Source organism: Aulonocara sp. 'chitande type north' Nkhata Bay, linkage group LG7 (genome assembly GCF_057382095.1).
Source record: "Aulonocara sp. 'chitande type north' Nkhata Bay isolate Kocher_YH1m ecotype deep benthic linkage group LG7, A_spYH_male_GT1.1, whole genome shotgun sequence".
In the NCBI taxonomy this organism is placed as follows: Eukaryota; Metazoa; Chordata; class Actinopteri; order Cichliformes; family Cichlidae; genus Aulonocara; species Aulonocara sp. 'chitande type north' Nkhata Bay.
Window position 1 is genome coordinate 51,902,918 of NC_141350.1, and position 13,315 is coordinate 51,916,232.

General features: G+C 38.7%; 1 protein-coding gene across 1 annotated transcript in view; it reads right to left on the reverse strand.

The window, feature by feature from the left end:
- Positions 1 to 13,315, reverse strand: part of lamc3 (laminin, gamma 3) — a 159,891-nt gene that overhangs the window by 41,453 nt on the left and 105,123 nt on the right. Inside the window, exon 11 of the mRNA XM_086301216.1 lies at positions 1,798 to 1,907. Coding sequence (XP_086157342.1) covers positions 1,798 to 1,907 — 110 coding nt within the window. The remainder of the gene's footprint in view (positions 1 to 1,797; positions 1,908 to 13,315) is intronic.

A 13,315-nucleotide genomic window follows, 5' to 3' on the forward strand; every position in this document is an offset into this window, starting at 1 on the left:
GACTCTGTGGAGGTATGTCAAACGTGCAGTTCCTGTGGGATTTTCAAGATCCCGCTCTCCTCTCATGAATAGTGATGGGGGCAGGCCATGCTGAACTGTATCCCTCTCACCCTTTACTGCCTGAGCCACAGCCGCAGAACACAAAATTACTTTTGGTGTACATTACCGTGTCCGTTTTCAATAGCCAGACAGACGATAGACGGACAGATTCTATGCACGTATGACTATGTAGCAGGAATAAACCAAGTGTGGATGAGCGACTGCATAATGACATGAGTGGCAGAAACGGCGAGGGGCGAGACAGTGGAAGAACCAGAGGAGAGGATGGACCTTGACATCTAACAAGCCATGATTCAGAGATTCCTTGAGCGGTGATGAAAGACGGTTCATTTACACCTCTGAGGGATAATCAGTAGGCAAGCCAGTCCTCTTCCCTTTCCGCAACTTGCCTTAGCCTCTACCCTTTACTCTCCAGTAGCTCCTGAATTCTATTAGCTCGTTCAACGGGTGGAAATGTGCAATTAAAACAGTTTTCAGATACTGAAGCCTATATTTTGGTTAATTAAAAGCCTTCCATTTTAAGTCGTGCTGCGCAAGTTCTCTCCATCAATCCTTTTTCTGCAGGAAACCTTGTCAGAGCAGTTGAGATTTTACTTGCAACAAATGACTTTACAGCAGCCTGGCAGACTCTGACAATTTAGGTCTCCTTAGGCGCCTGTACATTTAACCATTAAGCCATTGATTTCCCATAAACTTTCAATACGGCCACACTTGCTTTTCAAACCTAATTTTTTTTTGTGGTGGGGAAAATAAAAGCTCTTTACTGCGACTGTCATCACAGCCTTGCCTTAGTAACCTAAAGACAATACTGTCACTTAAGTAATACAGTTCTGTTAATAAGACACTCTCTGTGGTGCAGGGAGAATTTTAAAGAATGAAGGAAAATGTGAGAGGCAGAGATGAGAATGATGAGAGGACAGCTTTATGGGGTTTGGATATTAAAGTTTGTTGCACCGCCTGCAGCGATAAAGCACTTCTAACACTGTTTGAGAATGAGTTTGAGACCTAACACAAGTCATTAACAGTTTCTCCCCCATAATGTGCAAAAGATGCAGTGTAAACTGTGTGCTTGACTTTGATACCACGTTCATGTGGGTAGGTAGGTGGGTGGGTACAGAAAACAGTTTGATGGAATATGCATGAGTGTGCCTGTGTGTGTGGGTTTTTTTTATTTTTGTGCCTAAACGCCATGCATGTGGAACTACATAAGAGTCTGTGTGGTGACGCCTGCACCAAGCAGCTAATTAAAATGGTGTAAGTAAGTGTGAGGAAGCTGGTGATTTTGTCCAGCTGTTCTGTCTCCTCCACGCTTTAATCCACCGTAATGCCTCTCAGATCCCGCTGGTTCATTACAATACAAACTATCAAATTTCAAGAACTCATCGCAAACATCTGGGAATAAATGTCCCGTTCTGTTGCAGAGCCAGATAGGGGACAGTTGAACGATTCCTCGAGCACAAACACCAACACCGATTTACTAGCAAGTTCTGCTGCGGCTTGAATAATGTGTTCCTGTCTGGTTAAAGAAAACGGTCATAAAAAACAATGATTTTAGTAATTTTGTAGGCCTCTAAATGTTGGCATTATTTGTAAATAGTGCTTTCAGAAAAATAGATTTGATAGATTTTATTTGCTCCTACAGCACATACCACCCATTTAAGGCTCCAGTGTAAGTCATGTAAAAATGAATTGGATATGCTTGTTGGGACAAGTTCATAAACACAAACCAACACTTACAGTTGTGTCCCCCAGCATTGCTGATCTTGAGAGCCGTCAGGTTGTAAAGGAGGAGTTGGAAGTCAAAGGCAGAAAGAGCAGGTTTAAATCTCTTCTCGTTTTCATCAAGCCTGTCAAAAAGGAAAACAGCAAACGTGTCATTTATTTAATATTTGCTAAAAGGCCTGCAGGGCTTTATCAAAATTTTAATTTCGAATGTAGTGACCTGTCGAACAAATTTTAAAGACTGTTGGACACATGAAACACATGCAAATGGAGAACATTGCATGGCATTTTTAGGGGGAAGATAATATTAACCTATTATATATGAAAATCCAAAGAATTGGGATTTATAATAAATGATTTCTAAAAACATATAAATGTTAAGATTTGCTGACAATGTTCATTCATTCAATCATACTGGCTCACCCAGACATATATACACAGAGATAGGGCTGCTCGATTATGGCAAAAATGATAATCACGATTATTTTCACTGAAATTGAGATCTCGATTATTTGACGATATTTATTTAACCCTTTAAGACTTACCATAGAACCAAGTCCGCCAGAGCTTATATTATTTATTTTTTTACATGCTGTAGTGCCATTTTTGGGAGCATTTCAAGTTGCTATACATCAATACAACTGTTATAGCCCATATTTTAATAATATGTATGCATTAAGCCCATAGTAATTACATTAATTGCAAAAAAGTGCAATAAACTACAAAAAAATTGAAAATCGTTTTTGTTTTTTACATATATTTCTACTTGGAGAAATTTAAGAGGTTTATCCCTCAAAACTTTAAATACAAAAAAGTTGCAAAAAATAGTTTCCCACCACAGGAAATTTATTTTGAGTGTCTTCATAGTTTTATTTTGGAGATACAGCAATTTTTATATACTGCAGGAAAAACAAAAAAACAATCCTATGATGCAAATTTGCAAAGAAAACAGCATGTGCATCAAAATAAACTATTTCCAGCAGTGCAATATGAGTTCTAAGCATCCCAGCAACTATTCAGAAAAGTCAAACATGACTTATAAAAACACCAGTATAGGTTTTTAAGGCCTACAAGTAAAAAACTACATTTTCCGCGAAATGACGTCACTTCTGGTTTCAGACAGGAAATGGCGGACATGCGATAGTTCGCGTTGAGTCTTTTTCAATGTGGGAAGTGTTATGAACAGCTGATCGGATCGGCAAAGCGTGTTTCTGGAATATTATGTTTTTGTTCCTGCAAGCGCTTTTTATGCAATTTTTGCAAAGCTATATGTGGAAGGAAACCGTGACCTAGGACAAGCTGATGGCATAAGATGTAAGTAAAACTGTAACAAAGTTTACACACTGTGTCTACTTGATCCACGTCTGACTCCGCAAACCCATAATGTTTCCACACCACTGAAGTTTTTTTTTTTACCTCTCTTTTCAACCAACGGCAGTCACTCTCCTCTCCAAATAACTTCTGCTTAGCTTTCCGAGCTTCCCTCGAGTCCTCTTAATTGTTGTGAGGCGTGTTCGAAATGCAGAGAGGTGCGCTCGATTTGCCACACGGAGCAGCGTGAGAGTAAAGCACGAGGGCGGGGCTAATAATTGGCTCAGTCATTTTTAATGATCGTTGAAAGCCCAGATCGTAATCGTGATTAAAATTCGATTAATTGAGCAGCCCTACACAGAGACGTATGTTACAAGTAAAAAGAGATTTGTGTCCTACACATACAAAATATGATTAATCGAAACAATTCGATCAACTGTCTTATTGCCTCTTGTGATAGATCATATGATCCTTGCATATGTCTTGACCGTCTATGTCAGTTTACATCATGGCAACCAACTCTTTCTTGAGGGTTTTCTTTCTCCAGACATGCTGCTTTTTTGCACAAGCTCTTCAGGTTTCTTACACTTGTTTTCACACTGTTTATGTGCCAAAAGAGAAATTATTTAAACCAGTTTTGAAATGTGATTTCACTAATTCATGAGCCCGAGGCACTTTGTCAAGATAGCCATGCAGTAGTGGTTACACTTTGACTTGGATTGTCAGCTTTGTTCTTCATATTTCAACTTGTGATCTTTAAAAAATATTACAACTTCAATCTTAATACTTTTAGCTCATTTTCCACATTTAACTTTGTTCCCCATGTTTTCCATAATGCACCCCTAAAAGTTGGTATGAAACACAGAAAACAATTCAAAAAAGAAAACAACCGAATGTAAATATGCTGACTTCAACATATATTCAGGGTCTTCATCACAGAGATTTGCCATCTGTTGGAGGATGTTCTGCTAAGGCAGTCAGCACAGCTGACATCTGCCTGTTTTACTTCTGGCATCACGCGTACTTTCCATCTTGATGACAGGTGCTGTGTCAGCTCTGCGCCGTGTTGTTGTGTTGAAAATTTTTCACCCGCTGTTGTGTCAAGGTCCCAAAGGTAAGGAACAGCCGAATTAAGTGATATATTCATATACTCTCCATTAAGGAATGACTTATAGGTAACGTTGTCTAATATATGGGACTCAGCACTGCATCATTACCAAATCGTGTTTCCCATTAATAAAAATATGCTCCATTAGTCAAGCTATCGAGTCTGCGGTTACAAACGCCGTCCCAATACATGGAATTTAATCCACTAAACATTTTTATAGTACAGATAATACCAAGGATGAAATAGTAAGAATTACACCTAGTATTTGCTGGCTATTGCTTTAAAATTTAATTTGAATGTCCAAAAAACCATTAGATACCTGTTTTAGAATACGGGGATTGCTTAATTCATCCAGCACCATCACCAACCCCAAAAAGTTTAACTTGTCCAACACTTTAACTTATTCTGAAAATATCACCTTTGTATTAGCCTCAGCTTTAATTTGTGTACCAACCTAGGACTAAAAAATATAGCACACATTGAAGTGCCAAGAAGTGTAGTTCCTCAAATGGACAAATGTAGAAATATGCAGTCTGTGGCCAGACAAGCTTGCTAGCATTAAGTGAAAACTTAGCTTTAACCATGTCCTAATATGATCATTTCCAGCTCCAAAAATTAAACAGACAAATAAATAGTTCATTTAAAAAAAAAAAAATATGTGGAAACATACATGGAAATACTGTGTTTAAAGCAAAAACATTGTTTGTACAATTCTAATAAGCTTGTAAGTTAATATTTGGAATACTGAAACATATTTAAAATAAAAGCCGACACACTGAATTTAATATTTTTTATTTTATGTTTGTTTATTTAATTGTAATTCTGAGCATTTTGTGGCTTTTGGTGTTTTGGGAAACTAAAAATAATAATCAAAATTCAATAATAATGATGATAATAATAGCCCTAAGGTCTTATGATGTCTTTCTAGCGACTCTTCCACTGAGAGCATTTGGGATGAAGCTTCACAAACAGTAGATGAATCATCTGAAGGACCAGGTGCATCTCTCAGGTTTTTTGCCAGGTCATTAATTAGTTGAAAATTGTTTCCCTTGTTAGCTAAATGTAAAGAAATGGGGACTGATTCAAGACCTTTGCACAACACTCAATAAATAATTAAATAAATGAAAAAGCAATTGCAATAAAGCTAAAATACGGGCTTCATAATTGGAGTGAACAAACTAGTGGATGCCTTTTATCTTTTACAGTATGTGTTCAATGTTAAAAACAGCGCCATGCCTTTTCAAAGCTAGTGTCATTGTTCACGCTTGTTTAAAAAAAGAATAAACACGATGGTTGTGCCCCTTTCTGTCTTTTTTTTTGAAATTGGTAATACATTATGAAATCAAAACCTTGTCATCACAGACAAGAACCTTAAAAGAATGAATTGCGAAACCCTTGGTTTGTTAACCATATCAGGCTAAGTCAGGCTTTTTATGTGCAAGTGTTTGAGGGCCTCTATTTTATTAGGTCAATTGTTCTCAGCATGACACTAGCTCACTTTGAAAATGCTTTGTTTTCTGCCTGGCCTGGGTTGTAGCATTCAGATTCACACTGTGCATGTTTATGTGTATGTATGTGTGTGCGTGCGTGCATTCCTGGCTTGCCACACACTCTCGCCGGATGCGGCGGGTCCTTGTTCCCTGGCCTGACATGTAGGCACAGTAATAAAGAGAGGCAATTACAAACTGGGCCTCAAAGCCATGGTAATGGAGCTGGTCAGACAGCGATAAGCAGAGTGTGCATGAAAGTGAACAAACTCCCAGTCATGCTTTCCCCATGGAGCGTCAGTGTCCTTTTTAATCAGCACCAAGCAGAGCGCGAAGAGCCACACTGTAATTAAGGCTGCTCCACGGAGGATGAGAGGAGATCATCAGGAGAGAAAAGCCCAAAAGAATAGTGGGCACACACAAACACAAACGAGCACACACAAGTACCCTTAGAGAGGACAGATAGAGATACAAGGTGAGCAAGATAGCAAGACACAAGCAGTGTATAAAAAACAGAGGAATGATGAAGTACATGACTGCAATGTAGATACCAAAAGATACAGGCATACATGTGGGAACATGTTATGAGCTATCCATTGTGCCAATCTGTCGTTGTCTAATTAAAGTAACTAACTATGAGGTTCATTTTAATTACTAGGAATACAAATACATGACCCAAAAACTGGCATATTAAACCCAAGTTACTTGGAGTAAATGATGGTTTCAGACCAAGCTATGTTCGGCAAACACTCAAAGATATTTACAATATATGCTTCTAATGGAATAAAATAAAATATTTATTTATTTTGGAAGCAAGCGAGAGTGATGTTATAGACTATAAAAAATGGATGTAGCCATCATTTAGTTGCAAATTGGTTTGTGGACTTGCAGTTCTGATTTGAGCATTTAGGCCACTGAGGGCACTCTACTCTAACAACAGCGATCCCCTTTTTGCCATTAGAAAGAATGCCTGGAGGCTAACACCGTGTATATACTCGGTGTGGGTCTGTGACGCAGATTTGTTCTTTAATATTTCTTCTACACCTTCTGCACAACAGAAACATTTCAGAAACACAGCACTTAGTTTACACAAGGTCTTTTATTTTGAAAATGTCCTGACCCATATGCCTTTCCAAACTATACGGTTGGTGCTGTGAGGTAGAGAGAGCCATGGATTTACAAGCATTGCAATATGATGCAGCTGGCCCCAGTGGAAATCACATATAAGCCCATCTTTTATATACAGTCTATATGAAGTTTCTCAAACAGGCCTGAAGAGGGTCGTTGTATCATAAATAAGCCAAAACTACTTTTCACAAGCATTCATCTATGTAGTTTGTTGAAAGACTACTTTTAGCATTTAAAATGGGGAAGAGCTGATACTTTATGTTATGAATTGCAAGGGCTTGGCATCTTATCACATGAATATTACAGTTTTTTCTGAATGCTTAAACCCTAACTGTGATTCCTGTAGCACAATTTCTAAAACTATTCAGACTTATAGCAAAACCACTCACTGAGTTTGCAAAACTAAAAGCACAAAAACTGCTTTGCACTCAGTTTGCAATTTTGTAACACACACTTTGCAAAACTGTAGGCACAATTCACTGCACAACACTCAATTACCAAATTTCCAACACACTCCTAGCAAAAGTATACACATGTATGGCTATCATTAACACTAATTTGCCAACTGTCTGGCACACTTTCACATGTGAAAACTTTTTTAGATAATTAGTTCACTTTGCAATCAGCCTAAGCACTATAATACAGGTAAGCTGTGTGTGCGGAGTACAATGGAGGGAGCAGAAAGAGTGAGAAGTAGAGGAGGCCGAAGAAGAGGACGTGGAGGTGAAGAAGTAGGATGAAGAGGACGACAAGGACAAGGAGGAGCAAGAGGAAGACGAGGAGGGGGGAGAGGAAGCATGTTCACTGCAGACCAAGAAACCCATATAGTCATTATGGCGATTGCAAATAATCCTATCTATGACAGAAGTATGAGCTCAAACTGACATAGCCTACCTTGTGCACAGAGAAAGCAAAAGCCAGATGTGTTTTGTATTCATACCATCAGTGTGCAGTTGGCGCATTGTGTGCTTAGTAGATGATGGCTTGTGTGTACTGTTTGATACGGAAACACCATTTTTACGAAGGTGTGATGAGTTAATCTAGCTGTGTTCGCTTTTGCAAGAGAACTACAATGTTTTGATGATTGGGTGACAGGTTTTCTTATTTGTGTGAAGAGTTTTGCAAAATTAGCCAATAGTTACAAATAATGTGCTTAAGCAATCAGAAAAAACTGTAAGCTTACATGGTGAAGCACAAAGCGCTACAGGCAAGTCAATAAAACCTCTCCGCCTACTGATTTCAAAGGAACAAAAAGTGAACAGAGAGAACATCAGAGAGAAGAGTGAAAGCTACCTCATATACTGTAAGCCATTCACCCCCCTCCTCTCATCAATCCCCTCCACTTGAATCCCTGAGCTTCCATATATTTCTTCTTCAACTGATTCCGAAATGATCTCTGCTATCAAGTGGGAACACAAAGCCACTTAACAGGTTAAGATATTTATCATTTCTGAATGCAGATGCTGTCAGTCAGGAGAGATTTGGCGCGTGTGTTTATGCTCATGTTTATTTATGCTTTCGCCCAGCTTTGGCAAAAACACTTAGAAGCACATATATTTTCACTTTCTGAGCACAATTATTTTTAATACTTGTATTGCATCTAATTGTTGCACATAAAAAAATTAAATGCTAAACTATTTGTGTATGTATGTGCGAAGAGAAATAGAGGGAATGATACAGCGAAGTGCATCTAAGCATGTACCTGACAAGAGTAATAAGTTCTGTGGAGAACTGTGGAGAAGAACATTTAATCACTGGCTCTTTCCCCAAGCTCCACTGCATTTCAGAGAGAGGATCAACAAGTCCCTTTAGCCAGGGCTTTTGGTGGTAAGAGAAGAGTCATTACTGGTGCACAGACACCAGTGACAGGCAGGGAAGAATTGGACAGAGAGTCATAAGCAGTGTGCCAGACGAAGGGCTGAATCCTTTTTTGATGGACCGGGCAAAGAAGACATGCTCTTCTCAGCTTAAAAAACAAGGGTAAACCTAAGCCACTGTTCCATAATAAGATTACGCACAAGAACCAGAGTACAGATAAGAGCTCCCTTTTAAAGCAAACAGATATTAGATGTACCAATATTGTAGATCACTGTCAACTTGTTTGCAAGTTTATCATGTAAGAGGCACTGTGAGTCAAAAAGAAGTCAAGAAAGAATAAAAACTGGAGCATCACGATTAGTAGAAACTGTAACTTTAATAATTCTGATTATTCTTTTTGATCAAAAAGTACTGAGTGTTTCAGTTTTAGCTAAAAACGATTTCCCCCCCTCCTATGAATTTAAAGTGAACCAAACAGAGAGCTAAAGGGAGGGCAGAATTGGACTTGGTATTCATGCACCAATCCATTTTCTTCCACTTATCCCATTCAGGGTGAAGGTTCAGAGTCGAAGAGCTGCTCCCAGTTGTCATGGAGTGAGAGGCAGTGTACCAATGGACAGGTTCCCAATCTGTAACAGGACTAACACATATAAACACACAATTCACATCTATGGACGATTTAGAGCCACCAATTAATCAGCTCTGCAAAACCTTTGGGGAGGAAGCAGAAATATCCAGAGAGAGCTGATGAAGATGTGGGGAGATGAATGCAAGCTTTAGTGGATTCAAACCCTGGACCATGTGGTGCTAACTACCACACCAATGCGCCATCATGCAGATCTCAGTCTTTTATGATGAGTTGAAGGGGCTCACTACAGGATACATTTCAAATTAAAAGCACAATTTTTAAGAAAAGTTAATATAGTGGCAGTTTACAGGTAGCAAAAAAGCGGCCTTCATTATTTAAAATATTATCTTACACATATTATTGTTTACTGTGGTGTTACATTCTATAAACTGATTTTTATCCATCTGTGCTGTGTAGCTCACTCTGACAATAAGCATATTAAAGCTGTGTCCACACTGGAAGCGATTTGCTCAGCGTGCACCATTTTGAAACTGACTACTAGTCGCTTGTGGACATTTCAGTCTCCGGTTCCCTGATATGTCAATCAGCGGTTTCCTGCACTGACACTGGTAGTCGCTTCAGTTGGTTGCCTACAAGCTGAATTTGAAATTTGTCTCGCTTACCCACTTCAAGTCGCCAGCAGTTATTTTGCCTGCAGTCGCTTGAAGTCGCCAAATGTTATTGGTATATTATGCTCTCTGATGGCCACATCACTTCCAGTGTGGATGCAGCTTTAGAAGCTACTGCTGTAACAGCTGTGTGAGGCTGTAATTAAAGCAGTGCTTTGAGCTCAATGCTATTGCCAATAAGTTCCCGTGCTCTTAGAGGCGAGACTGTTATTTAGATGTTAAGCAGTTTGACCACAGCAGCTTAACATGTTAGCATTTTAGCGAGTGATAAATAACAGTAAAACACAAAGCACAGACACTAAATAACAGAGGTGTGGACTCGAGTCACATGACTTGGACTCGAGTCAGACTCGAGTCATTAATTTTATGACTTTAGACTTGACTTGAAAAAATGTTCTAAGACTTGTGACTTGACTTGGACTTTTACACCAATGACTTGGGACTTGAATTGGACTTGAACCTGTTTACTTGAAAAGACTTGATATTTTACCCCAAATATAAAATTTAACATGCATATTATATAGAGATTGAAAATGTGACGTCATTCATGGGTAGAACCGCAAAGGATTCTGGGAACTCGTGGCAAGCGGTACTAGCGCACGCAGGCTTTCAATTGAAATCAGTCACACAGCGATAAAAAGAAACACAAAAATGTCAAGAAGCTGTTGTATTATTAACTGCAATAGCCGGTCGCATGACAGCCACGGGAAGCCGACGGGTAAAGAGATCGGTTGTTATCGGATTATGTCGTGGAAGAGAAATTGTTCGAGCCATGTTTCCGAAGTAACAAAGACGCGACGGATGGCCTGGATTGCAGCCATTCTAAGATAAAATATAACGTCCCAGAACACTCCAGCTCACAGGTTAGTCTGCTCCAAGCATTTACACGAAGGTCAGTGTCTTTTAGTACTTAATACGTCATTTTCATAACATAATTGGTGATATAGGTTACAAGCAAGTCTGGCGCTGAACAGAAATTGTCGCGCTATGCTCCTTTATTTATTGTGCATAAATAATGAATTGTCCTGACACAATATTGTGTTTCGCTTCTGTTATTATGGTACATTGACAAAAACATATACTTTTATTCACAGGATAAAACAGGTTTTTTGTATCACTAATTGCCCAGTACGATTACAGCATACAGTATTATTGTCACTGCTACATTTCTGTGATGGGTACCAGAAATTATTTCCACTACTAATTAATTACCATTGAGCTCAAAGGTCCTATTAATAAACGGTTAAGGAATGTGTATTTATGACGACGATTTGTGAGACTGGTAAACTTATGATACGTACGATGGTCTTTCGTTCTACACGGTGCGTTTCAAGGTCCTGCACCCATCCGTCGGTAAACTGTACCTGGGCTTGTTGCAGTGACCTGAAGTTACTAAACTTCATGAGTGTGTGCACTCACTCCAAGAACCGTATGATTATAAATATGCATATAAATATGCTACGATGAGATAGCTGACTTCATCTAACTAGCAAATGTTTTCCAGGCTACGTTGGTGATACAGTTTTTTTAATGTGTATGATATTTTTGTCATGCGATTTTAAAGCCGGTCCTACAACTGCATCCAAGAATAACATGCAGCTTATCTCAGAACTGTTGGTGAAAATTATTCTAGGAGCTAAGTTTAATTGAGCTGCATTTTAAAGAGGTGCAATTTCACAATTTGTGTATATTTTCTAAGTTCACTATTTTGTCATGTGTTGAGAAAAACACAGATTAAAAAATTACATGGTCTAATATTTACATTTAGCATAACTGCAACATTATTTTTTCGTTTTTTTTTTTTAAAGACTCGAAAGGACTTGAAATTCAAAGTTTCAGACTTGTGACTTGACTCGGACTTTTACACCAGTGACTTGAGACTCGACTCTGACTTGCCTGACATTACTTGAGACTTGACTTGAGACTTGAGGATAAAGACTTGAGACTTACTTGAGACTTGCAAAACAATGACTTGGTCCCACCTCTGCTAAATAATGCTGCTAAATGTAGTTATGCAAACTGACCGGAGGAAAACATGAATGACCTACTTTGTGAATTATATGAATGTATTTATTTATATAAAAAGTGAAATAAAACTGGTAATAGGAGATGGTAAGTTTATAATAATAGTCATTACTCTGATCTAAATTTACTGCTCTTGTATTGATGTTTGTGTCAATGGCAGTGGCAGGTGGGTTTCATAGTTTGCATATGAATGGGAAGCTTTAACACTGGATGTTGTTTTTGAATAAATTTTTGAAGGAAATAAATCGCTTTCTTTTGTATTTTGTATTCAAAAGTGAAACACACCTAATTACCATCCTTACCAGCCTAACAACATAGAAATTAGAGTGGATACAGATTTTAGATGAAGCAAACAGCAGCACAAAAACAGAAACTATGTCATGAATGTAAATATGCAGTCAAAGCGACATGATTATACACACAGTACACTAATACAGATACCTGTTTTTCCTTTTATGCTACCGTTGCCTTAGCAGAAATAAATTCTCTCTGCTTTCCCCCTTACCTAAAACTTCAGTATCTCTGTAATGGGTATCTCTGCTTTTACCCACCACACCAATGCCAACAACACTGTTCTGTCCTTTGTCAGATTCAGTTTTCCACCATCAGAGAGAACACTGCACAAGTACTGACTCCTGCGTAGACTGTCAACATCCATAGTGAGATTCTAGACAAGCACAAGCAACGTCTGCGCACAGCCTCAAATGCAACCACAGCCTAATACTCCAGGTTAACACTGCACAACATCCATCAAATCAGCCTTTTCCTCTCTGAGGAACCTGGACAGCTCTTTGCTCATGCTCTAATCATCTCCAATTTGAACCACTGCAGCTTCCCTTCTAGCAAAGTACAGCTTACTCAGAATGTTGTAACCTACTGTAGCTTATTTCAGGTTCTTCAAAATGAAACCTTGCCTCATTTGGATGTTTTTTTTTTTCAATGGGTGCCAATACACAATTTAATATTGCTACTGACACTGTCAGAGTGTGATCCCGGTGGAGGCACTGCAGGACTGTTTTGAGCTAACAGAATAGAACATGGTCTGTGGAGTACAATCAGAGGACAAAGCAGAGTCCCCCAGCTATATAACATTGTATTTTTTTTTATGTGGACCCTTCAATTTCATTAAACGGTTAGCTGTTTTCTTTGCTTCACTTTAAACAAGCACTGGGAAACAAAGGAAATGAAATCCCGTCTTAGGGTAGAAAAGGGGTTTGAGGGCTGACAATAGGGAGGAAGTTAAGCTGGTCTGTTAGTGCTGAGAAGGAGAATAAAAGATTGATACAAAGGGACATAATTGAAGACAAACTACAACAAAACAGTGTGCAGGTGGTGTGGAGTGGGATGAGGATTACTTGGTACAAGATGGCAGGCCAAATGGGGAAAGTGAATAAAAATA